The following is a 26800-nucleotide window of genomic DNA, read 5'->3' on the forward strand; positions in this document are numbered from 1 at the left end:
TAAGTATACGATGTAGGGTAACAAATAATGGCGTGATACTTGTAATTCAAAGTATATATTACATCAGTCAACACCACTTTCTTTCTAAAGTTACGATTTCATAAACAATATAGAATAATGGCTCGAAATGTCCGGTCAATTTAAGGGGTCTAAGTGTCTTAGACATTCAAATGTCTTAGGTGGTAGAGGTGTCTAGGAGTCGAGGTGCCGACATGTCATAGAGTCTATCATATAGACTCAAAGTATGCTCTAGACAAAAATACAGGGCAGTAACTACAACATTATGCTAAAAGAATAATGGTACAGGAAAATGTATTTTTGATATTGAGATAAATCTATCTATCTTTTAAGTTTCAAGTTGATATTTCTATACTTCTTCAGATTTGCTCCTGAGAAAAATTAAATGTGAAAAATTACAAAGGGCAACAACTCCAAAACTTAATTAGATTTATATAAGAGAGTTATGGTTCTCAAAATGTGCTTCTCCTAATATAAAATAAAATTATGTAACAGACAATTATTGTTTTTTCCATCTTTCCATCTGTGAAGTTTTAAATCGATACATTTAATAGATAATTTCTAATTATGTACGGAACAAAAGTAAAGTATAAAAATATACAAAGTGCAATTTTAATACTGAAAAATACACTATTTAGTGTTATAGTTCTTATGCATTGAACTTCTTCCAAACAAATATATTCTTTTATGAAGTTTTATATTAAATTTTCTGTTTCTTCTTGGGTTATGTCTTGGTGAAAATTTGGTATGAAAAATATCAATGGATAATAACTCCAAAATGAGATGTAACCATATATGCAGTTGAAATAGTTTAAGTTTTATGCTCCGTTCAATTTGTGAAGGACGGACGCCGCACAGACATGTGGAAGGACAAAGGTCAAGACGGACAGGACCAAGTCTATATCTCTCCGTCTTCGTCAGGAATAAAAAAAATAATGATAAGATGAACATCCAAATTGTTCTATTAGGTTTAATTTTCTATTTTCCATCACCATTGTTTGTAATATATAGACAGAGGAAAAACATTTTGATATAGAATGAAACTACTAAAAACTATATCATGTACGATGAAAAGCGCTAAGTATCTTGATACGAAGATAAAACAATGGAAAAATGGCTTATATAATATAACTTTAAGAGCATGTACAACATAATGTAGAGACAAAAAGAAAAACAGTTTTATGAAATTCAGCTTACATACATTGAATATGCATATTTCACTCCAACGATTTAGTAATATCTGAACATTCGAATGATATTTTTATTTAAAGATACACAAACAACAAATGGCATGAATGAAAAAGTATGAAAAACTAAAATAAATCATAGATAATATACTAGAGACAAAAATATTTTTTTTTACATGCCGTTTATGTTTCAAGTAACCATATGCATGTGAAGTATTATTTAATGGTATATCTTTTTCATGAAATATAAGCAGTTGATGATAAAATAGCAAATACCAAGGAATAATACCAACAGAAAACTTATTGCATTAACCTTTGTGCCAATATATTTCCTTATCCAAAATAATGACAGTAACAAGTGTGAGACTCAATCATTCCTATATGTTTTGAACTACTTGTATATATATATACACAAACTATTTATATTTTAACATTTAAAGGGATTTAAAAGCATTCTTGTCCGGCAATGAATGCAATATATCAATCATTACGTTAATAATTGTTGAAATACCATTTTAGAATTACACGAACATTTACATGCAAATATTTATTCGTTCCCAATAATGGAAAAATAACATTCTTATGTTAATTGTATAAAGCCTAAGAAAGCCATCGTTGCACTATTAAAAATTACAAGCTCAAAAAGATATTTCTAAAAAGGACGATTCTTAACACCTATAATTGTCAAGTTTATGTTAACGTAACAATAGATATAATGTTTTTTCTATGGTTTCGTTGGTGACTTAACAGACATCAAGTACACGATCCTACATTATGTATTCATAGTCTCGGTCTGTATCGCCAATGTCCATAAATGATCTGAAATACAAAAAAAAATCATAGATGTCATATTAAGAAACAAATTTCTCTAAAAATCATATGTACACTTACAATTAAGAATGCGTAAAACTACTGTAATTAAAAATAGATAAGTATGTAATAAGACCCCCCCCCAAAGAAAATTGATAGCAAGAATTATGACTAACTTTTATTTCCATGGCTGGTCAACGGGCACTTTCCACATCACATATTTCCCACAGCAAACGCCATTCTTTGGAGAGTAAACTTGTTTGCCACAACAGTACGAATCTTTGCCATACTTCTTAGGCCTAACCTGGCCCCCACAGCATAAATGTAACCATGGGTCAAAGCATGCACCACCACAACATTCCGTATGGTAGCTACCAATGTTCTTTAAGACATTACATTCACAACAGATTTGCCGGCTACTATCCATTGTTCTATTACAACAGCAGCAATCATCAAATTGTGTTGTCTTCTCTATCATTTGTCCATTACAACAAAGTCCCCTGTCTGGATTATAACTTCTTTGACCACAACATCGTGTTTTGGCGCCCACCCATTTATGTTGAACAACTCCGTCGCAACACATTTCTGTGTCTCCATCATAACTCACCCCGTCGCAACATCGTGTTATCTTTTTGCCTTTCTTTGGCTGAACGACCTCTTTGTTTTTATTTAAACAGCAAACGTGTGTATCAGGATTAAACGTGTCGCCCCCGCAACAAAGCGTGTCCTTATTGTTTGTTTTTTGTCTTACCTCACCTTTACAACAGACTTCATTTCTACTATTGTACGGAACGTCACCACAACAACTAGTATCTTCGAAATTTCCATCCATGTCAAACAATTTACCATTACAACAAATTCTTTCATTAATGTCGTAACCCTTTCTGCCACAACAGCGAGTATCTTTGGGATTATTGCTTGATATTTTATTTGAGTTTCCACCACAACATATTTCTATATCAGCGTTATAGGTCTCATTTCCACAACAACTTAGATCATGTTCATGAAGTTTTGTGACGATATTTCCTTTTTCACAACATAATTGTGTTACGGTATCATAGGCATCCTTGCCGCAGCATTCTGCATCACCGCTTGGCTTTCGCACCACTTTGTTTAAACAACACAGATCTGTGTCTGGATTAAAAGACTGTTCACCGCAACATTGGTGGTCGTTAGTCTTTGACTTATTTACCACAACACCATCACAACATATCTGCGACGTCGTATCATAACTAGTTTTCTTACAACAACCCGTGTCATCTCCATATTTATCTTGAGGATTGCCTTCGCAACACAACTGCGTTCTTGTGTTATATGACTTCTCTCCACAACACGCGTTATCATTTCCATTGCTCTTAGGATGTAACAAATGCGAATCGCAACATATTTCATTATCAGGGTTGTAACTTATTTCACCGCAACATCTAGTTCTTCCATTAGATTTTGACTGAGGAACTCCATTGCAACAAAGTTCATTATTTGTGTTGTAAGATTCGTCTCCGCAACACCAATTATCACCATTCTTAGATTTTTTGCTTACGGTCTTACCACAGCACATTTGATTATCTGGATCATAGCTCACATCATAACAACATCGCGTTTTATCCCCAGCAAGACGCTCATTAGTAACTCCATCGCAACATACTTCAGTTCTTTCATCAAACGTTGTATTTCCACAGCAACAATCGTCATTGTTATGAACTTTATCTGTTACTTTTCCGTTGCAGCATAATTGTGTCTTGATATTCATGCCCTGGTCCCCACAGCACGAACCAAACTCAATACTGCCTTGAACATCTCTTGGGAGGCCATCACAACAAACCTGATTACGAGTGTTATATGTAGTTCTTCCACAACAGCAGTCATCACCATCTTCCATCTTTTCTCGCACGTCGCCCCTGCAACACATTTCTGTTTTTGTGTTGTAACTCTTTTTTCGACAACATGCCGCAAACTTCCCGCCGGTCTTTTGTTGTACTTCTCCGCTACAACACATATGTGTATTGGTGTTATAAGTAAATTCATTACAGCAACAATTGTCATTTTCATCTGATTTTCCTAACATAAATTCGCCATCACAGCATACATGATCCTTTGGATTATAACTTTTAGTACCACAACAAAGAGTTAGGTCGCCTTTCATTCGTTGTGAAATACCATTGCAACATATTTCTTCTAAAGTATTCATTGTCTCATTTCCACAGCAACAATTATCAGATTGTTTGTTCTTTGTTCTTACTGAGTTATCACAGCATAGCTCATCGTTTGTATTATATGCCTCGTCACCACAACATTCCATATCTGCATTTTGATCTCTTCGCTTTGGATTTCCATTACAGCAAATTTCCTTTTTAGTATCAAATGTTGTTTTTCCACAGCAACCGTCGTCATTTTCAGATCGCTTTCTAAGGACGGTATTTTCACAACAGAGTTCTGATTTGGTATCAAAACTCTTATCAAAGCAGCAGGACGTATACCTCTCTCCACCAGCTAAATTTTGAGGTGTACCCTCACAACATATTTCTGTTTCAGCGTCAATTGTTGAATTTCCACAACATCCATCGTCCTTGCCACGTCGTTTCGGATACAAATCTTTGTCGCAACAAACAGTAGTTCTTGGATTGAAACTCTTGGCACCACAGCATTGAGTTTTACTTCCACCTTCTTGCACAAATTTACCTTGGCAACACAATTGTTCTTCTGTATAAAACGGTGACCCAGCACAACACCAATTGTCCTGTGGTTTGCTCTTAGCTACAACACCAAACTCATCACAGCATAACTCAGTTTCAGAATCATAACTCTTATCCCAGCAACATTTAGTCAATGTATCAGATAAAAGTGGTTGCGGAAACATACCATTACAACAAATTTCTTTAGCTGTATTAATTGTTTTATCACCACAGCAACAATTATCACCGGTGTCGGACATTTTGACGATTTCATTATCACAGCACATATGCGTTGCAGGATTGTAACTTCTTCGTCCGCAGCATTTATCATTTTTAGTCGTTCTTTCTTGGACAGTCACGTCACAACATATTTGATTTCTGATGTTAAAAGTAGAATTGCCGCAACAATAATCATCATTACTATCTTCTTTTTTCACTACTTCTCCATTGCAACAAAGTTCATTTTTGGTATTATAACTGTTACTTCCGCAACACGTAGCAAATCGCCCACCTGGTTGTGGATTTTTAAGGCAACAAATTTGATCAGTAGAAGAAATTGGTTCAGAACCACAACATGAGTCATCTGATCGCTTGTTTTTCTTGATTACTTTACCATTGCAGCAAACAAAATCCCTGTCGTCATATCCTTCATTCCCACAACACATATAATATTCACTTGTCATCGCAACTGGAGTTCCCAAACAACACATTTCTGTTTTAGTATTGTAAGTATTAACGTCTCCACAACAATGATTATCATTCGGTTTCGATTTCTTCCTGAGGTCTCCGGTATCACAACAAACTTTATCAGATGAATCATATGCCTTATTTCCACAACATTTGTCCCCAACACCAGGAACACTATCACAACATTGATGGATATCCGACTGCATACTACTATTACCACAGCAACAGTTATCGTTTGGCGATTCTTTCTTTACAACATCTTTTCCACAACACAAATGACTTTCCATATTATAACTTTTCTTTCCACAACAATTCGTTGATTCTCCATATTTACTCATCACTTGTTCATCACAACATATTTCATTTGCCTCATCGTACGTATCATTGCCACAACAACAATCGTCTTTAGATTTAGATTTTTGTAAAACCCCACGTTCATCTCCACAACAAACTTCATTTTTGGTATCAAAAGCCACATTTCCACAGCAATCCGTGGATGATCCACTTCGAGAATATTTACGTCCATTACAGCAAATATCGGTTAGAACATTCATGGTACTTTTCCCGCAACATCCGTCGTCGTCAGATGAATCTTTTTTCACTACTCCATCCTCACAGCACATTTCAGTACGAGGATTGTAACTTTCGCGACCACAGCACCTTGTAGCAGCACCTGCTACAGCCTCTCTTGGATACAAACCTTGGCAACATATTTCATCTTTTGTATTATATGGCTGATCACCACAACACCAATCATCAGATTCTTTTGTTTTATTGAATAAACCGCTATCGCAACACAATTTAGAATCAGCATCGTATGACACATCTCCGCAACAATGAGTATTGTCTCCATAGTATGGCTGAACAACTGAACCGTGACAGCAGTACTCTGTTCGAGTGTTATACGGTATCTTACCACAACACCAGTCGTCTTTACTGTTTTTCTTTTTGACAACAGTATCTTCACAACACATGTAATTTTCTAAATCATAGCTAGTTTTTTTGCAACAACGCGTTCGATCTTTAGCTTTTATTGGTTGTGGTACACCCATGCAACAAACTTCGGTTTTTCCATCAAATGTACTACTTCCACAACAGCCATCATCATTGTTATGCATCTTTTCGACTACAGTTCCAAAACAGCAAAGATGTGTTTTTACATTGAAGCTCTCATTTCTACAACATGTCGTTGGACCATTATATTTAGGCTGAGTATTTCCGTCGCAACAAACTTCGTTACGTATGTTTAAAGTTTTTTTCCCACAGCAGATATCGTCATTGCTGTTTCGTTTTTCGACAACTTCATTTTCACAACATGCATGGGTATTAGAGTTATAACTTTCTGTTCCACAACACTTTGTCGCTTTTCCACCAACCCTATCTCTTGTTACGTCGTTACAACAGATTTCGGACTTTGTGTTGAAAGTTGAATCACCGCAACACCAATTGTCACTTGGGTGGACTTTAGTACGAACATCACGCGCATCGCAACATATTTCCGACTTTGAATCATAACTTTTATCTGAACAACATCTGGCAAATTTCCCTCCTTTGGCATCTCTAGGTATCCCGTGACAACATATTTCTTTGTTTAAGTTAATCGTCGTATTCCCACAGCAACAGTGATCGCCTTCGTCCCTCTTTTCAGTAGTCTTTTTATCACAGCACATATCGACCCTTGTGTCAAATGATTTTTTCTCACAGCAATCTGTGTATTCGCCACCTACACGTTTTTGTGCTACACCATCGCAGCAAATATCCTGTCTAGAATCAACAGTGGCTGTATCACCACAACATGTGTCATCATTATTGTTGTTTTTCTCTCTTACCTTACCTTCACAACATATATGAGACCTTGAGTTATAACTGACATCTTCACAACAAGATGTGTATTCGTCACCAATCCTGTCTTGCTTATTTCCAAGACAACATATATCAGATTTAGAATTCATTGACGCTCCCCCACAGCAACAGTCGTCAAAGTTATTTGTTTTCTCTACAACTTTCTTGTTACAACACAACTGAGTGTTAGGATTGAAACTTTCATCTAAACAGCACTGCGTTTGTTTCCCACCCTTTTTTGGCTGAGGGGTAGTTCCAAGACAACATACTTCAGTTTGAGTATCATATGTTGTGACATTGCAACACATATTGTCGGAAATACTTTTCTTTTCTGTTATTTTATCATTGCAACATAAGTGCGACTGAGAGTCAAAACTTTTACCTAAGCAACACCGTGCTCTATCACCGCCTTCTCTTTCATCAATCTTTCCATTACAGCATATTTCTGTTTTTGTGTTGTAAGGTGTATTTCCACAGCACCAGTCATCCCCTTCTTTTTGCATCTCTACCACCATATCCACACAGCACATATGTGTATCCATGTTATAACCTTTTCCTTTACAACATCCAGCATTTTCAATGCCAGCCACATCAAATACTTGACCATCACAGCATATTTCTTTGTTTGGGTTAAATGTTTCTTTTGTGCCACAACATTCTTTGTCACCAGGTTTATTCTTGTCTCTCACCATCTTTCCGTCTGTACAACACAGCTGGTTTCTCATAGAATAACTTTTACTACCACAACATGAAGTATATTCCTGATCAACACGTTCATTCGGTACTCCATCGCAACAAACTTCATGACTCACGTCTACAGTGGTGTTACCACAACAAACATCGGCGTCTTCATTGTGCTTTGGTACAATATCCTTTCCACAGCACAAAAACTCAACTGGATTGTAGCTAACTTTATGACAGCACTGTGTATTTCTTCCTCGTCTTGGTTGTTTTACATCTTCACAACATATGTCTTTGCGTGTATTCATCGTTTTTCCACCACAACACCAATTATCAGACTTGTCATCCTTTTGGACAATATCAATGCCGTCACAACACACAGCCAATTCAGAGTCATAACTTTTATCGAGGCAGCAAAGTGTCAAAGGTCCTAATAAAGAATTTGGAATGCCTAAACAGCATACTTCGGTAGCATAGTTGAAAGTTGTGTCGCCGCAACATCCATTGTCGTCTGCGTTGTTTTTATCAATGATATTTCCATTACAGCACATGGATGATTTAGTGTTGTAGCTCTTATTTCCACAGCATTTACCTGATCTACCATATTTAGGTTGAGCATTTCCTTCACAACATAGTTGTGTCTGAGCATCCATAGTTATATTTCCACAGCAAGTGTCATCGTCAGTTTTGCTTTTACGGGTAACTTCTCCATCACAGCACATTTCATCGATAATATTATAACTGTTACTTCCACAGCAATCAGTGAAAATCCCTCCGCTCCGTTTCTGAACCTGACCTTTACAGCAAATCTCTTTCGAAGCATCAAATGAGATTTTATCGCAACATGCATCATCTCTTTCTTTTTCCTTTTTGATGATCTCCTCGTTACAACATATGTAACTGTCAGCATCATAACTTTCAGTTCCACAACATTGGGTGTTTTCTCCTTTTCGGCGCCTTGGCTGGACACCACCACAGCAGACTTCGGTTTTAGGGTCAAATGTTTTTGTTTTTCCACAACAGCATGAATCGTCCGTGTCATTTTTCTCAACAACACCATTGTCACAACATAAAGCTTTCTCTGGATCAAAACTGTGAATATCGCAACACTGAGTTACTTTTCCACCAACCTTTGGTTGTGGATTATGATGACAACAAACCTGAGTATTTGCATTAAACGTAGTTGTACCACAACACAAGTTATCATTGTCGTCATTTTTCTTAATAACTACTCCATCGCAACACATTTCTTTTCTCTGATCATATGGCTTTTTGTCACAACATCGTGTTAATTCACCTGCTGTTCTTTCAACAGCCTTCCCTGAACAGCATATTTCTTCATTTCGATTCATACCAGCATTGCCACAACAACAGTCATCATTTTCATGTCTTTTTGTTACGATCTGATCAAATTCACAGCAAAGAGATGTATCTTTGTTATAGCTGTTTTGCCCACAACAAGCATATTGTATCACATTTCCAGGTTGTGGGTAACCATCGCAACAAATTTCATTTTGAGCATCGAGAGTTGTGTTTCCACAACACCCGTCATCTTGATTTGCCTTTTTATTCACAATTTCACCGTTACAACATACTTGCGTATTTTGGTTGAAACTGACATCTCTGCAGCAAAACGTATTGTCCCCATATTTTTCATTTGGAACTTCATTACAACATACTTGCGAATTACTATTGTATGTATTTTGGCCACAACACCAATCATCAGCTGGATCTTTCTTTTCTAAAAGTTTTCTTCCATCACAACATATATGTTTAGACGGATCATAACTTTTCGTTAAACAACACATTGTATCATCACCAGCTACTTTGCCTTGCCTTACATCATTGCAGCATACATGTTTTTTCTGGTTAAATGTATTATTCCCACAGCAAACATCATCGTCTTCATCATCTTTATCGAGTACTTGAGTATCATAACAACAAATTGATTTTGTCTTATCATAGCCAAACCGTCCACAACAATCACCAGTCTCAATATTAACTTGTTGAGGAACACCTTTACAACATAATTCCATAGTGCTATCTATAGTTGAATCATCTCCACAACATCCGTCGTCTTTAGAGTCTTTTTTCTTTCTTACTACTCCTCCACAACAGATATGAGATTTTGTGTTATAACTTTCAGTCCCACAGCAGGTATAAGCCCTACCACCACGTTGTGGAACACCATTGCAACATATATCGTTACTAGCCATAGTGCTTTCGCCACAACATCTGCTGTCTTCGTTGTTATTTTTGTCAACAACTTCCCCTTTGCAACAAAGCTGACTAACGGGATTATAACTTTCTTTCCTACAACATTTTGTATCCTCTGCATCTTGTGTCCGTTTTGGTTGTCTGTACTGTCCTTGGCAGCACACGTGATCCCTTGTATTAAATGTTTCATCACCACAACACCAATCGTCGTTATTATCTGTCTTTTTTCTTGCTCTCCCATCACAGCATACATGTGTATTAGTGTTATAACTTTTGTCTTTACAACACTTATATACATCTTTGTCGGGTGCAGGTTGTGGTGTATTTAAGCAGCATATATCTGTACGTGCATTCATTGACTGACCTCCGCAGCAACAGTTATCATCTTCATTGTTTTTCTCAATAACCTGTTTTCCATCACAACATATCTGTGTGACTGGATCGTAGGCAATATCTAAACAACACATTGTATCTTTTCCTCCAACACGTTGCTGTTTATTTCCCATACAACATATGTCATTTTTACCATTCATAGCAACCTTCCCACAACAACAATCATCGTTATTAGACGTTTTTTCTACAATTTCATCATCACAACAAATATAGTTTTTACTGTTGTAACCTACACCATGGCAACATTGAACCTCTTTCCCGCCTGTTTCAGGATTTCCATCACAACAAAGTTCACGATCTGTGTCAATGGTAGTGTTACCACAGCATGAATCGTCTTTTGGACTTCTCTTTTTAACAACTACCCACTTTCCATTAGGTTTATCACAACACATGAATTTGCTTGAATCATAGCTTTCATCGTGACAGCACTTGGCATAGTCACCCCCGTCCCTTTTCCCTGGCTTGTCCATACAGCAGATCTCGGTTAACGTGTTCATTGAATTTTCTCCGCAACATATATTATCATCAGGTGTATTTTTCTTGTAAAGAGTGGTACCATTGCAGCAAATGAATTCATCTGGATCGTAACTTTTTGTTTTGCAACATCTTGTATTGCGACCTGCAACAGCAGGTTCAGGACTACCATTACAACAAATTTCCTCATCAGTGTTTATAGATTCACCATTACAACACCAATTGTCACTTTCCCTCTTTTTGTCAACAATAACACCTTCGCAACACACTTGAGTTGTCATGTCATAGGAGATACTCAAACAACAATCCGTATTTTTGGGCCCACCTACTAAGGGCTGTGGACCTTCTGTACAACATATTTTCTGTTTTGAATCCATAGTTGTATCTCTGCAACAACAGTCGTCTCCTTCACTTTCTTTGCGTCTAATCATTTGATCCTCGCAACACAATTGATTCCTTAGACTATAGGTCTTGTTACCACAACAGTCCGTGTATTGTCCGTCCACTTTAGGCTGTCTAGAATTCATGCAGCACATTTCTGTTTCAGTATTCATTGCCGTATCTCCACAGCAACAGTCATCATTTCCGTTCTTCTTCTCAAATATCTTTCGCATGCAACAAATTTGTTTTGTTTCATCATAGCTTGTGTCTCCACAACACTGAGTGTTCTGTCCGTACATTGGCTGCTTGTACTTACCTTGACAACAAACTTGCTTACGTGTGTTGTATGTCACATTTCCACAACACCAGTTGTCGGATGTGTCTTCTTTATCGAATAAGATATTATCACAACACAGCTTTGTAGTAAAGTCATAGCTTTTTTTCCCACAGCATCTAGTTTCTTCTGGAGTTCCAAATGCTGGCTGAACAACCATATTACAACAGACTTCATTATTAGAATCAAAAGGTTCATTTCCGCAACACCAGTTGTCACCTTGATTATTCTTCTTTATAATGTTGTTATTGCAGCAAATGTGTGTTTTGGGATTGTAGCTTCTTTTTCCGCAACACGTCCATCCTGGGTTTTCAATATCTTGAGGATTGCCTTCACAACATATTTGTGAAGCAGTATTCATTGTTTTCTTACCACAGCAACAGTCATCTTTTCGATTACTTTTCTCCATCACTTCGTCATCGCAACACAAATAATTCACGATTCCATAACTTTTATCTCCGCAACAGGATGTAGGCTCAGTGAACATTTCATTTCTCTTTCCGAGACAACAAATATGTGTTTTGGAATTCATTGTTGTGTTTCCACAACAACAATCATCATTTTCGCCAGATTTTACTACAACGGTGTCTCCTTGGCAACAAACAGCTTTTTCTGAATCATAACTTTCTTTGCCACAACACATATAATCATTGTTTTCTTTTGGTTGCGGCGTCTCGTCACAGCATATCTTTTTACTAGAATCCATTGTTTTATCGCCACAGCAACAGTTGTCTGATGAAGTTTCTTTCTTTACAATATTTCTTCCATCACAACACATAAACTTATTTTGATCATAACTTTCACTCATACAACAGCGCATGTCATTTCCTGCAGGTGCATCTCGAATGATATCCATACAACAAATTTCATTCTTTGGATTCATTGTTTTGTTTCCACAACAACACGAATCACCTGGATTCCTTTTGGTGATCCTTTGTCCATCACAGCATAATTCTGTCCTTGAATCAAAGCTCTTCCGACCGCAACATTTTGTGTATTCATCACCCACCATCATTTCAGCGTTGCCTTCACAACATATTTCTTTGTTAGCATTAATCGTTACTTTGCCACAACAAAGATCGTCATTTGCATCTTTTTTAGGAACCATTTCGCCATCGCAACACATAAATTCCCTCATATCTGCACCTTTATCTTTGCAACAAAATCCACTATTTACATTAGGCACTTTTCGTGGAATACCTTCACAACAAATTTCATCTTTTGCATCAACTGTTGTGTTGCCACAACAGTAGTCATCCTTTTGTGATCTTTTATTAACCACTTCTCCGAAGCAACACATTTGTGTTCTGTAGTTAAAGCTCGCATCTTTACAGCAAAATGTATTGTCTGCTGATTCTTTGATGGGTTGTGGATTACCACGGCAACATACCTGGTTATTGGTATTAATACTTTTCTCTCCACAGCACCAGTTATCTCCATTTTTCTCACGTTTAATAAGTTGGTTATTACAGCAAATATGAGAGTCGGGATCAAAGCCTTTGGGACCGCAGCATAAATAATCACGATCAGCCGGTCGATCAGATGGCACACCTTCGCAGCAAATATGCGTGTCATAATTCATTGTCGACGATCCACAACAAACATTGTCCTTAGCATTGTCTTTTTGTCTTACTGACAATCCGTCGCAACATATATGTGTTTTAGGGTTATATTCATCATCATTACAGCATCTCATGTTATTTGAAAAAACTTTACCACCACAACATATTGATTTTCTCGCATCATAGCTCTCGGATCCACAACATCTTGTACCAGAACTGTAAAGTTTGCCTTTATTTCCACTGCAGCATATTTGTGTCTTAGGATCATATGTCCCTTTTCCACAACAACCGTCATCATTTTTGTTTGATTTCTTTACTGGATTGCCGTCACAACACACTGCCTTTTTAGCATCATAACTCTTTTTTCCGCAACATCTTGTTACAGAACTTTTCTTTCCAAGCTTTTGCACAACACCATCACAACACAACATCTTCGTAGAATCGAAACTTTTGTCACCACAGCATTGTGTTCCTTTTTTGTATTTTGGTTGTACAATATCTGTGCAACATACATCTTTATTCGTGTTGTATGTATTATTTCCGCAGCAGCATGTGTCATCGCTATTCTTTTTTCTGAGGAGCATTTTGTTATCGCAACATATTTGAACATCCGGATCAAAGCTTCTCTTGTCACAGCATCTCGTAATCTTCTCGTTAAGAATCGGTTGAACCTCGCCGTTGCAACACATCTGGTCACGCGGGTCGAAATTGTCGTTACCGCAACACGATGATACCTCTCCGCCTTTCCTTTTCTGAAGAACATCATCACAACAAATTTTGTCTTTTGGATCGAAAGGGTCACCTCTGCAACAGCATGTGAGATTTCCTGCAACAGCTGGTACCAGTTTTCCGTTGCAACAAGCGTTCTTTTGTGGATCAAACTGCGCTACTTCGTGCCCATTGTTGTCACAATGGTAACAACTTGGATGGATATGTGGAGGGAACAGCATTCCTTATTTAATATAAGAAAGGATATCATAATTATTTTCTTTTCAACTTGTAAAAAGTCATTTGTAGCCTTTCTAGCAAAAGAAATATAGTGTACATTAAAATATAATTTAATACCTTTGAAATCGAAAGTCTAATCCTGCTTTAAACCTATATCTATAGACATGGGTTAGATAAAAACTACAGGAAAAAGTATGAATTAATTTGTACTTTAACATTTGTATTAAATGATTTTGATAAGTACAAAATGACGGAAGAAATATTTATATATTTCGTTTACAACATACCCGGGGGACATAATTTTTGCAATCAACAATTTTCTAGGAGTGTGTTCTGTCAGAATAATAAGTCTGTTCAGTTCCATTTATGTTATAATATTGCATTGTTTTAAACTAGTTGTTCAATTACAAGGGCTCACTCATCTTAAATAAATAAGGCCGATACAATTTTTACAAAATAATATCGATGATCTTAAGTTTCTAGTGATTATCGTTATAACCAAACAATTGTGGTTCAGTGAGATGTAACAGTAAGTTTGTGTTGATATTTGAAGTTTCAGTTGATTAAAATATGTTAACTGCGTTGAGGAATGACAAATTATCACATGTATTTTTACCTATGAACCGTTGACAAAAAAAGATTCTACTTTATATATAAACCATCAAGCGGCAAATATCCGTATGCAGATGAAGACAAAAATAGACTTGCGATGAAGAACGCAATATAATTGACGTAGACACATGTAAAACTGTCATCAAAAATAATATTCATTCATTAAAAATAATAACAGACATTTGAAACTGCAATAGATATTTTCATCCACGTAGAGTCACGGACAGTGAAACTTTTGAAGTAATATATGCATACGTGTTTCCTGCAAACATAATTTATACCTAGAATTAATGAGGCTGACCATTTGACACTTGACCTTTAATGCCATAACGATACAACCATCGAAATACAATTGTAAAATTGAACATATATTTACGTATATTTACGTATTATGCTGACTTTATGAGCCTGACTTGTAACCTACTTACTCCCGGAATAATGTGACATCTTATGATTGATTTATGTAAAATATTACAATGGTGCATACATTTCTATTTGCTCGAATCACATATATTCTTTGTCAAAGAAACAAAATGAAAAACTACCTTGGCAGCAAAGGCGTTTCATCGGGTCATAGCTATCGTGTGCACAACAATGTGTATCTTTACCGGCAACCAGAGGCTGAATCTGAAAACATAAATATTGTAAACGTAGAATCCTTATTTGCTTCATACCATTAGTTCAACCTCTTTCTGTTTTAATTTACCATTGTCCTTGAAATAAGCATTCAATATACTGAAAAGTATCTTGTATTCATTTTCGTTTTAGAAATTAAAAGACGATACATTCAAGTAAATGAACTGCATTAAAAATTAAAAGAAAGAACAACATAGCTGCACATGTACATAAAAATCAAATATTGAATTGACTCAAATGAATGTGTAATTGTCTTTTGAATTAAGTTCAAAATATGTAAAATAAAACAACCCCAAAACAACAAATTCTTTGCAATAAATTAAAGCAAAATCGAACCTCGTATTATTTTTACTAGAGCTTTGACAAACAATCGTTTAACTAGTTTTGAAAAAAAGACAAATGAGTTGAATTTTATTTTATACGTATCTTAATAATAGTTTTATATTTCCACTATTCTAATGTCTGAATATGCTACAATAATTGCAAAATGTTATATTGGGTTCTGTCAATAAAGGTCATTTATATCAATATATAAATTTTTCAACATTGGCTCTTGATATTTTTATGTGTCATATTCTGATGTTAATAGTAACTTTATTCATGCCGTGAAATCTTTTAAAAGTTGAGTAAGTAAAATTTAGTACATTTTACCATCTTTGAAATTATTACAATAAAATTGTATGTTACTTGTGGTACGATTAAGTTTTTTTATTCTTATTTAGGAGTGTGAAAATACCCTATGCTCATCTTTATATATTTTATGTAATGTGTCAGAAAATTTTTGATGTTTATTTATAAGCATATAATAGTAATTGCCATTGCAGTTTATATTTTAGTAAGCCTTTGTTATATATAGCAGCTGATTTACTATGCCTTGTCGAATTTCTGCTTTTTTTACATCATGAACTTTTGATAGTACAATAAATAAATAAATGCATAAATAAATAAATGAACAAATAAATAAATAAATAAAACAAATGAATAAAAAGATGTGAAAACACGAAGATAGGATATAGACACTTAATTAATATTAACTTTTATTTAAAATGATAAGTTATCACAATTTGTAAGCTCTGCCCGTTGCTAATGATGTTTGCATGCACTGAAGCAACCGAAACGTGAAAATGCCACAATGTTACAAAATACAACAACAAAATCAAACGAAAATACGACACTTAAAGTCAAATTGGTTGTGTTTTCGCATGTTTGCTTTTTCACATTAAAATGACACTCAAATATGTAGTTTCTTTTTATGAAAAAAAAAATCGAAAATACGACATGGCCTAAAATCAGCCACAACCTTACTTGGTAGTAATAATATGTTGTTTGATCCTTTATTTAATATATTCTTACTATTTTTAGAGCCTTGGTCTCTTATAAATACATTATTTATTATTTCTTTGTAAGATATATACACATTAAGATAAATAAGGGGTTAATTGTTATGTCAAGAGATTAATACGAATTTGTCATAGCCACGTGACTGCCAATCTTTTCTACAGCTGTTTCTTAATAGGTTGGTATTCATCAATGTTTTGTACTAATCCTTGATAATAGGATTAGAGATAAAAGAATTATCTGAACAAACGTTATGGTTTTAACAAAATACCTTAATCCAGCTGAAAAACTTAATACTCAAGTATGTGCAAAACTGCGTATTGTCTTATACCAGTGACAGATTGACAATTATTCTTTTTCTTCTTCTTTGACTACCTTAATGTATTGAGGCTGTTCCAATGTTTCACGGAAATGAAAACAATTTTTATAGGGGGTCAATTGAACATTTCGCATAATTTACATGCACAACAAATGTCTAGAAAAAGTCAGTCTGTTTCATCATTTAATCGTACCCCACAAGAACTAAAATAATTTGAAATTTTTAATACCGGATAAAAATGAACATACAGTACTCCTTTTATTACTTCTTTTATAGAAAACATGTTTCTTCATTCCAGCCATTGGACTAACTTCAATTGCCAACAAAAATGTTCAAACTAACTGATATCCTCTTGACAAACAAATGATCAGTTTTTTTAACCCTTTTGTCGGAAAAATTATTGATGACACCTTACACGTTATTATTATGGCTCTGCTGTATTGTTTAGCTGATAAAAGCTCAATACTTTCGGAGCCTTGTAAAATGTTTTGTTTTGACGTTGAACATGAAAAATTATCTTGTATTAGAAAGCAATATATTGAAACAGATAAAAAACAGAATCCCTAGAGTGCACCCAAAAAGGCACAATTGAAAATGTTGCAGGCTCGGTTTGATTAAGCCTGTTCATAGACGGTAATAAAATTGTAAGCTACCGTCCAGACCCTCAAGCACCGGCTTAAGCAGAATTTCGCATTTAAACAAGATAATGGTGTAATTTTGAATTTAGAAACCTCCACAAAGTTATTCATACGGCAGTTATCATGGAACCTTCAATGCGACATTTTAAAAACACAGAATATCTAAAAAAACACTATCATCGATGTGGAATTTCATAGTCGTTTTTATTCAATAAATGTCTTTAAATATCTGGAAAATTTGAGATACCTTACTAGCAATGTAAACAAAATCTAATAAAATGACAATAGCACAGACTCGATTGGATTGAAACTGTTTGCAAGAATAACGTTTCTCACACCCTCTGCAACCGACTCAAGAAATATACAATCTTTAACATAATCAGGGTCTTTCAAATAGAATGGTCTGGAAACACGCTATGTAAACCCTTCTCCCTACAATTAAACATGTCTCAGTATAAATCGGTATAGTTTGCTATAAACAAATTATGTAAGTGTTCAAGAAAAGGGCGAATATTAAATACAAGAGCAAAAAGAAAATTTCAACGACATGATGTTATTTAAAAATCTTTAAACTTTTGAAAAAAGGATAAATATTTCAGGAAATTGTGTTTTTAAAGCCATATTTGTTAAAAAAAACATAGACTGTTTGTTCAGAATATTTGCCGATAATCGGCGCCATTTTGAAAATGCACCAAATTAAACATCAAATATTTGCAAATAGCATCGTGAAATATTATAATACTTTTACATGATACGATTTAATAACATCTTTTCTCTGTAAAATCAATTTCTATTTTGTCATTGAACAATGCATAAATTTAAAAAAGCTCATGAAACTCGGACCTATTTTCGAATATGAGCAGTAGATTTTTATCTTCACACCGGGAACGAAAAATTTCTAATTTCATTGCAAATCTATAAAATTGTTACTTTTAAAGTAAAACCTGATAATATAATGTAGTCAAATTTAGTTTTTAGTAATTTTTGATTGATTTAACAAAACATTATCTTATAATTTGATTTTTGAATGGTGATGTTCTATGCCATATCAGGGTCGGTAGATAACCCAATCACGTGACTCAACCGAGACAGCATTTTTCGTAAAATTGGTCGGTCTCCAGACCACTCTATTTGAAAGACCCTGACATAATCAAGTATTAGAATCAATGATCCCGAAGGACCAGAAAAAATAACAACATCCGAACTTTTATGATGCTGAAAATATTTAATTCCTCTAAAACTTACGTCATGACCGCAGCATATCGATTTTGTTGGATCAATTGCCTCCAACCCGCAACATTCTGTTTTAGCACCGCCTACCAGTGGGGACGTATGATCATTAGCGCAGCAAATCTCCTTTTCTGGGTCGTAGGACATTGTACCACAACATTTAGTCCTTTCACCAGCAATTCTAGGAGTAACCGACCATTGACAACACATTTGTGTTTTAGGATCGTAGGGCTGGCTCCCACAACGCTCTGATTAGAAAGCAAAAAACATAAAAAAACCGTTTTAAAGAATATATTAATATTTTTGTCTTTTCCTTTGAGTTTCTTACTTATTCATGATAATATAATTCAATCTTTGTGAAAAATAATAACTTCTACACTTATTTTGTATATTTCAATAAGGGCAACATTCAAAATTCTTCACTTGTACTTGTTTTATCAATTAAGAAATGCACGAACTGCACGACTAATATGAATAATTTGTTTAATTCAGCTACATATTTTCATTCCTATTTTACGTACGCAATATAATGAGTTTTTATTAGTCTTACCAACGACAGTTTCTGGTGGACCAAATGGTGGGTCTGAAAAGTGAAAACAATTTTATTAGTTCTGTATATGCTAAAATCAATAATATTTATTAATATGTTATTGGAAAAATATGTAGGATTTTTTAAAGAAACTAACAAGATTAGAATTAAGAATTATTTGCTTCATCTGCCAATTTATAACCGCCACTAAATGTATCTGTTTACAGACGCATTCGTGATTCAATTTGGTGGCAAAAACAAATCAAAACACACATATTTTACAATAAAAGATTAGCTTAACTAGAAGAAAATGAAGCTAACAACATACCAAAACAAATTGTTGTAAAGAATTTGGATTCAAGCGTCTTTAAACTTTTAAAATCTCCGATTTTGAAGAGATTTTCATTTGCTGGTTTTGAAGCTATACCAATAAGCTCTTCGGTATCTAAATCCTTGTCCTCACCAATGGCAACAGCTATAACTCTGACAAAAATAGTAAAACTAAGTCTTGAAGATCGCCAAACAAGAAAAAAAGAATGCTGACTTGTATAACATAGGACATAAAAAAATAACAATAAAATTTCGTATCACGAACTAATTTACGTCAAGAGAAATTCTGTTTTAGTTTAGTTTTGTTTTAACATTGATAAGATTAAGAATATGGTTCCAAGTACGTTAAGAAATGTACTTATACTTCATTTTTCTTTCTTTGACTGAATGGTTCATATTTTTTATAATACCGGTACTAATTAATACATTTCATGAACGTCTGTCCATCTATTTTCGTCTACATTTTTGTACAGGGATTCCTCGATATTAACTGGTTAGTTGTGATGAATTTGAGGTCAATGTAGAATATAAAGATATGCACATTAAATATCTATTGCGACATTTCTAACGTGATGTGAAAAAATCAGGAGTAAAGCGTTTCTTCTTGCTTCATAAGGGATGCATTCATTTTTGTCTAAAAAAACATTTCAATCAAGTAAACCATTCTATTAAAATCAATCTATTGATAAATGTTTAAGAGGTATGATAAATTAAAAAAAATGATAACATCAAATTTAAGCAATGAATGGGATAATCCCAATTTATTTTAGAAAAAAGTAATGGCATTGTTCACCGTGTATATCCAGTAAAGCAGGAATGTGCAAATAACGCTGGAATTGTGCAAACGTAACGCAGAATTGTGCGATTTAGTGGCTAAAACGAGCACCGCGATATGTAAATTGACCAATATTTATTAATGTACATCGAATTGGAAAAAATGTGTTAGCGCATATGGTTGCTGAGACATTTTACTTTAAAAATCATCAAAAATATTTCCATGAAAGTGTTTATTTCGTGAAAATGACGACCTGACTAGCGATTTGATGGCGATTTTTGGTTTCGTTGATCGTTGATATCTTTACATACAATAAGGTACATGTTACTTTATGATTTTTAAATTCGGTGTACCTGAGACATTTTCCAATCTACTCGTGCCATACTGCAGTTAATTTAGCAGATAAAACGTAATTGAGACCATTTTACGAGGTAACGCCTAATTTGTACATGAAGCACTGCAGCAACGGCGGTTATCTCATTAAAAGTAGTCAAATCCTATTTTAACCAACTTCCTTCTATTGTTATACAACACTTGTAGTTTGACAAATGTCTTAGGTAAACAGAATATAAAAAATTGTTTTAAATATGTTTAATGTACATATTATTTGTCGGAAGACAAACGTCACATTCAAAAGATAAATCAGTTAGTCTTTCTCACAAATGATCTAAAAAAAGTATTCTTATTACCGAAAAAAATTGTAATGCTGGTTAAAGTATAATGTAAATTCATTTCTTTAAATTTGATTTAGAATAAAATATTTTGGTGTGTTTACTTACTGTGTAATTCATTTTGGCAATAGCGTTGAACAGATTCGGTGTTACTTTTACGCTAATTGCACATGTCCGCGTTACTGGATATGCATGGTGTTGTTTATCTTTATTTTACCAGGAAGAGTATTGTCAATAAATCTATCCACGCTGATTTAGTGTAGAATTTATGTTAAATGAATCGCTTGATTTTATTTTGATTTTTATTTCTCCTGTCGTAGCACAGTGCCAGAATTTTAAACAACATCAAGAAGGAAAGTACATGTATTAACATGTTGTTTGATATGTTTACCTTATCCCTCTTTCCTTTGCATTTTTAGCTTGTAATAAAGTGTCTTCTTTGTCGATAGATTTCCCATCTGTAATAACAAACATAAGATCGGGAATGTCAGGTCTATCTCCTTTGTTTGGTTTAAACATCTCATCAGTTGCAACTCTGCAAACAAGAAAATATAGTTTTTCAGTCTTGAAATGAAATACAATTGCAAATAGGGATAACTCAGTCTGATTTTATTTGCATTTTGTCAACACACTTTGAGTGTTTCAAGATAAACACTATCTGAATTCTTAAAAGTGTTTGTAAGTTATATTTTTATTTCATTTTGTTGTCACTCATGTTATATTGAAATGAATGGGAAAACATGACATTTGTGACAAAAAGAAATAAGCAAGAAGACATGTTTTATCATGAACATTTTTTTTCTCACGAAATGAATATTTCTTACTGTATAGCTTCTCCAGTGTTTGTACTCCCTGGTTTATATTCTATAGCATTGATTGCATTCTGCAGAGACAGTTTGTCGGAGTACTCATTCATATCAAATTGTTTTAAAACAAAATGATTGTAAATTAAAACACCGACTTGAACGTCATTAGGACCAATTGTCGTTTCCTTCCTTATTACAAGATCTGATACAAAATCGGTAATTAGAGGAAAGTTTTCCCGACCGACGCTTTCTGACGTGTCTAAGACAAATACCATATCCAGTTTTGGGGAAGCGCATGCTGAAATAGAAAGCAAAAATAAAATTACAGTTTATATTAACATTTTTCTTCACGTGGTTTGAATTAAAATTACACGAATTAGGCATGTCGAGCTTGGCATGCGTTCTGAAAAATATTAACGAGTTACTGCTGACAATATTCCTAAAAATGTGAAATCATTAACCAAGTATTTTTTATGTAAATGCAAGCGTGATCAGTGTTACTTGTAAACTAATCTAAACACGGTCAAACAAAAGTCTAATTATTTTATTGATAGTTATAATTTTTTTAAAAACCTAGAAAAGGGAGGTCCCTCGGTAGCCGTGTACACAAAACAAGATGAAATAGGTCTTTGTTTTAAGTCCGATTTGGTAGGAAACTACAAGCTTATACACAAGCTCGAATCCTTAACGGGAAGCAGAGTGTTAAGTTTCTTGCTCAAGGACACACCATCTTTCACCTTACGAGGCTTTAATTAACAGCAAACCTTATCATATTACTTGCCAGACTCGTTTCTCATTCGGGCATGAATTCACCTTTTTATCAGAGACAATTAAGTGTGAATCGTACTAAATATTGATTGTTTTTTCAAATAAATTATGAGTATATTTCATTATTAAATTTTTTCGTATTTTTCCGTTTTAAGAGTCAAGTCAATCTATGTAAGATTGTGAAATTATATCTTTTACAAGCCTTTGGACCTCTTTCAAAGCCCCTAGTAGCAGCTTTAGTCAATGCAATCCTCAACATAAAAATGACTGAAATCAATAACAATAATAAATGATCGGTAGTGAAGGAAGCCTGTCGCTTATTTTAAACACTTTCGAGTCATCTTCCTAGAACTGAAAATATGCTTATATCATATGAAGAAACATTGTGGTTACCCTAGTTTTGCTGGAAACACCAATGGAAGGGAGTTTTATAACTATCTTTGCATATATTTCTATTTAAAGTGCCCCAGCTCAATCATGTAAGAAATTCTAATGTTATGTATTTAGGCGTTTACGCCTCAGTGGTGTCTCTTTAAGGCACGGCGGTGGTTCTACTGAGGTGTCGGTCGTGCCCGAAACAATACACGGAGGGACACCTGTGGTCTTTCCCACAAGTAAAGTTGGAAAGTCGGCATATTACCAATCCGGTGTTGGTGCGAGGTAAAACACCACCAAAATAATAATAATAATAATAATAATAATAATAATAATAATAATAATAATAATGATAATAATAATAATAGTAATAATAACAATACTTAAATAATAACACTTAAGCTCATTGTTGAAATATGCTCCATAATATCAGAGTTTTGCAAAAGTATCAACTATTTAACTCTAAACAAGTCAACAATTCATTGAATGTAAAACATATAGCAGTCGGCAATCACTCACTCCTGACTATGTCTCATAATATATCATTGTTAATATCTTTTTTATGATTATAAATTGGTTTTTATCACTCTTTTATATATTTTTCTCGATAAAAATAGATATAATACAATATCTAATAGATCATGTATATCATAAAGAGGTGAAACTAAAAGAAATGAACAAGTTAACTTACAACAACACTCAATAGATTTGAATATGCCCAATCTATCAATCTTTTCTCCATTACAACAAATCCCTTTGTCGTGATGAAAACTTTCTGAACCACAACAGCAGGTCTTCTCTCCTTCACCCCAGTAATTTTGTAGGTTCCCATCACAACACGCATTGCTTCTAGTATTATTTGTACACATATTTAGACTACCGGCATCAACTTTTGGAAAAGAAGAATTCAAACAATACCATATAAATATGTATCTACACTGCGGTTTAAAATGTGAAAATGAAAAATGTCAATTGACCCTAATATATTTATGCATATAGTTATGTAAATTCCAAAAGCTGAAAGTAAAGGTGGTTACAAAAGTGTAATTGTTAGATAAAGGTGCATTATTTCTACTTTTTCGTGCTTCTTTCAAATCTGACATATATTTTGACTTAAAACCAGAAAATGATACTGCTCCATACAAAGGTCTTTCTTATCTATGTCTTAGATGGACTTTTTCAAGCAACAATTTTTGACTTGTCCATTGACTTGGGGATATCAAGATGAAAATCTAAACTTAGTCAAGGAGCAGTATACCGTTGCGCAAGTTAAACTACCCCTTTATATACTGGTGGCCAAGGCGAAACAGAATAAAACTGTGTATGCGGTATTTACTTGATACCTTTCTTTTATTAATCTTAAACCAAAAAATATTTAATGTTTTGCATGGTAGGGCTCCCGATAATTTAAAAACAACTTTTTGGCACAATATTTCCCTATATTGGTATATTGTTTACAATTGCAGCTGAATATTAAATTCTTCCATACATTTTTGCAATGACATAATGTTAAACTGAACTACTTGTTGAGGTATAAAATAAGTCATCTCCATGTGCCATAGCTAAACAGAAATATTTTTCTTTTATATGCAAAATTTATCTATTTCAATTTAAACAAAACAATATACTGTTTCAAAATCTATTTCAACATCTAACATCTCTGTCTTTAGTGGGGTAGTAATATTTTTACAAGTTCTCTATGTACTTTAACGTATGTTTGGAAAATCATTGTTGATTAATTTAATTCATTTTTTTATCTCGGATAAAGTTTAGCCTTTTAAAAGTTTTATCTTAAAAAGCATTACTTTTTAAATCGCGAAAGTAGACAATTTTTAAAATTTATATAATATAATTGTAATAATGTTTCATTTATGTCAGTCTGATTCAGTATATTTCTTGAACACCTGCGAATGAATTGTCGTATGCATGTTTTCAATTAATAATTTCATTATTTAAAATGAGACAAACAATAATGTAAAAATATATAATATTAATGCGACTTATCTAGACAAATCACATGCGTGTTTTTTAGTATAAACTCGTTTAGTTTTAGTTTTTAATTTTCGTGTACTTTAGTTTTGTTTCTTTTACATGTCCTTAAAGTACCTCAGGTCAAGATTTTTTGGGGAATTTATTTAGAATCATATTTATTATACAAATTACTTTGTATAATTGCGTTTCTATGAAGCTGTCCTAATCTTGGTTTTATTTTAAAACCAATAAATAATATATCTTTATTAATAAAATAGATAAAACAGGAAAACAATAGAAAATTTGTAAAACAACATTTGTTCATAAAGTATTCTGAATCTCCTTGTTAATTAACAACAGATAGTGCGATGTAATACAAAAAAAGTAATCCTAGGTGTAATCTATTACATGAAATATTTAAAAGGCAAGTTTTAATTAAATTGTTTTGTTTTACAAAACATAAGGAAAAAAATGAAATAAATTAAATTAAAAAATGAAGTAATGATACTATTAGGAAAAAACAGGGTTCTTGCAGTATCATTCAGATATTATGTCAGTCTTAGAGTTAAGAATAATTCATCTTTATTATATAAATATAAACAAATAAGGTTGAAACTTACATTGCATTATGCATAATCGGACAAAAAATGCTATTTATGAGCAATATTCTTTAGGATACTAACGGACTATGAACAATTTCTACATATTTTGACAGCTTATAGATAACTACTGTGGAAAAAATAAGGGTCTTTGGTTACGTAAATGATTTAAGCGGTAAACGTAACTACATTTTTACTTGTAAAAAATATTTTAGGTTCTTATAAAAATTAATATAACTATGGATATATGTTGTAAATCACGATTTAAAATGCATGTCGTTTCTAACTTTCAACATACAAACATGTTTGACTTCTTGTTCCTATAATTTTCAATGAAATAAATTCCTAGTCATATTAATTTGTTTCTAGAAAAATGAAAGCAAAATAATTAAGATAATTTAAATAAATACATTAAAAATAATATTCTGTTTTGCTTTAATTTCAACATTTATTAATTTATAATAGATATCCACTTACTGCTTTATATATCATTTCTTGATTCTTTTTACCGATTATATAAAACAGTTTAAAACACTGACTTTTTGTAATCCGTCTCAATGGAAACTATATATTTTTTTGTTGTTAAAAAATGAAAAATAGATATCTAATAACATACCGGAAGCCAGTGCCAAACATGTAAGGGCCGAAAACACGCGGAAAAACATTTTGTAAATATCCCGCTGTGGCCGACTATGAAATCGGACTCCGAGACTGAGCTAGTGACAATATTCCAATTTTGGAGTCTCAAGAAGCCTATAATGATCCCAGTTTATATACTGAAGAATATGTTAATTGAGTTTCTGCTTGATAACAGATGTTACTGGACGTGATTTTGTTAAGACACCTTAATCCTTTATCCAAACATATACCACGTTTAATCAGCCAATTGTTTTTCTCTTTATTTAAGCTTTATTTCCAGGATTGTATGCAGCCACATACATTAGTTAAACATTATATTGTAAATGTCAAGATATGTAATGACTAAAATGTCTGACTG

The 26800-nt window shown here is 33.7% G+C and overlaps 1 protein-coding gene across 1 annotated transcript; it reads right to left on the reverse strand.

The window, feature by feature from the left end:
* Window positions 1-968: 968 nt before the first annotated feature.
* Window positions 969-26560, reverse strand: LOC132737154 (uncharacterized). The gene is made up of 10 exons (XM_060724405.1): window positions 26420-26560; window positions 23925-24122; window positions 22109-22388; window positions 21676-21819; window positions 19837-19991; window positions 19530-19562; window positions 18995-19227; window positions 15364-15445; window positions 2192-14210; window positions 969-2024 (listed from the first exon to the last, which is right to left on the reverse strand). Exons 1-9 carry the CDS (start codon window positions 26466-26468, stop codon window positions 2194-2196), a joined length of 13191 nt encoding a protein of 4396 aa, XP_060580388.1. The 5' UTR covers window positions 26469-26560; the 3' UTR covers window positions 969-2024; window positions 2192-2193.
* Between the last annotated feature and the right edge of the window lie 240 nt (window positions 26561-26800).

Source organism: Ruditapes philippinarum, unplaced genomic scaffold, assembly GCF_026571515.1.
Source record: "Ruditapes philippinarum isolate M1 unplaced genomic scaffold, ASM2657151v2 ctg3240_1_1_1_1, whole genome shotgun sequence".
Lineage (NCBI taxonomy): Eukaryota > Metazoa > Mollusca > Bivalvia > Venerida > Veneridae > Ruditapes > Ruditapes philippinarum.

Excerpts from the sequence above, each read along its gene's own strand:
- LOC132737154 (XM_060724405.1), bottom strand. The coding sequence starts at position 26,468 with ATGTTTTTCCGCGTGTTTTCGGCCCTTACATGTTTGGCACTGGCTTCC. Across the intron at positions 19,563-19,836 it reads CTTTACAACAATTTGTTTTG|ACCCACCATTTGGTCCACCA; the intron begins GTATGTTGTTAG and ends TTCACTTTTCAG. Across the intron at positions 14,211-15,363 it reads GAAACGCCTTTGCTGCCAAG|GAATGCTGTTCCCTCCACAT; the intron begins GTAGTTTTTCAT and ends ATATTAAATAAG.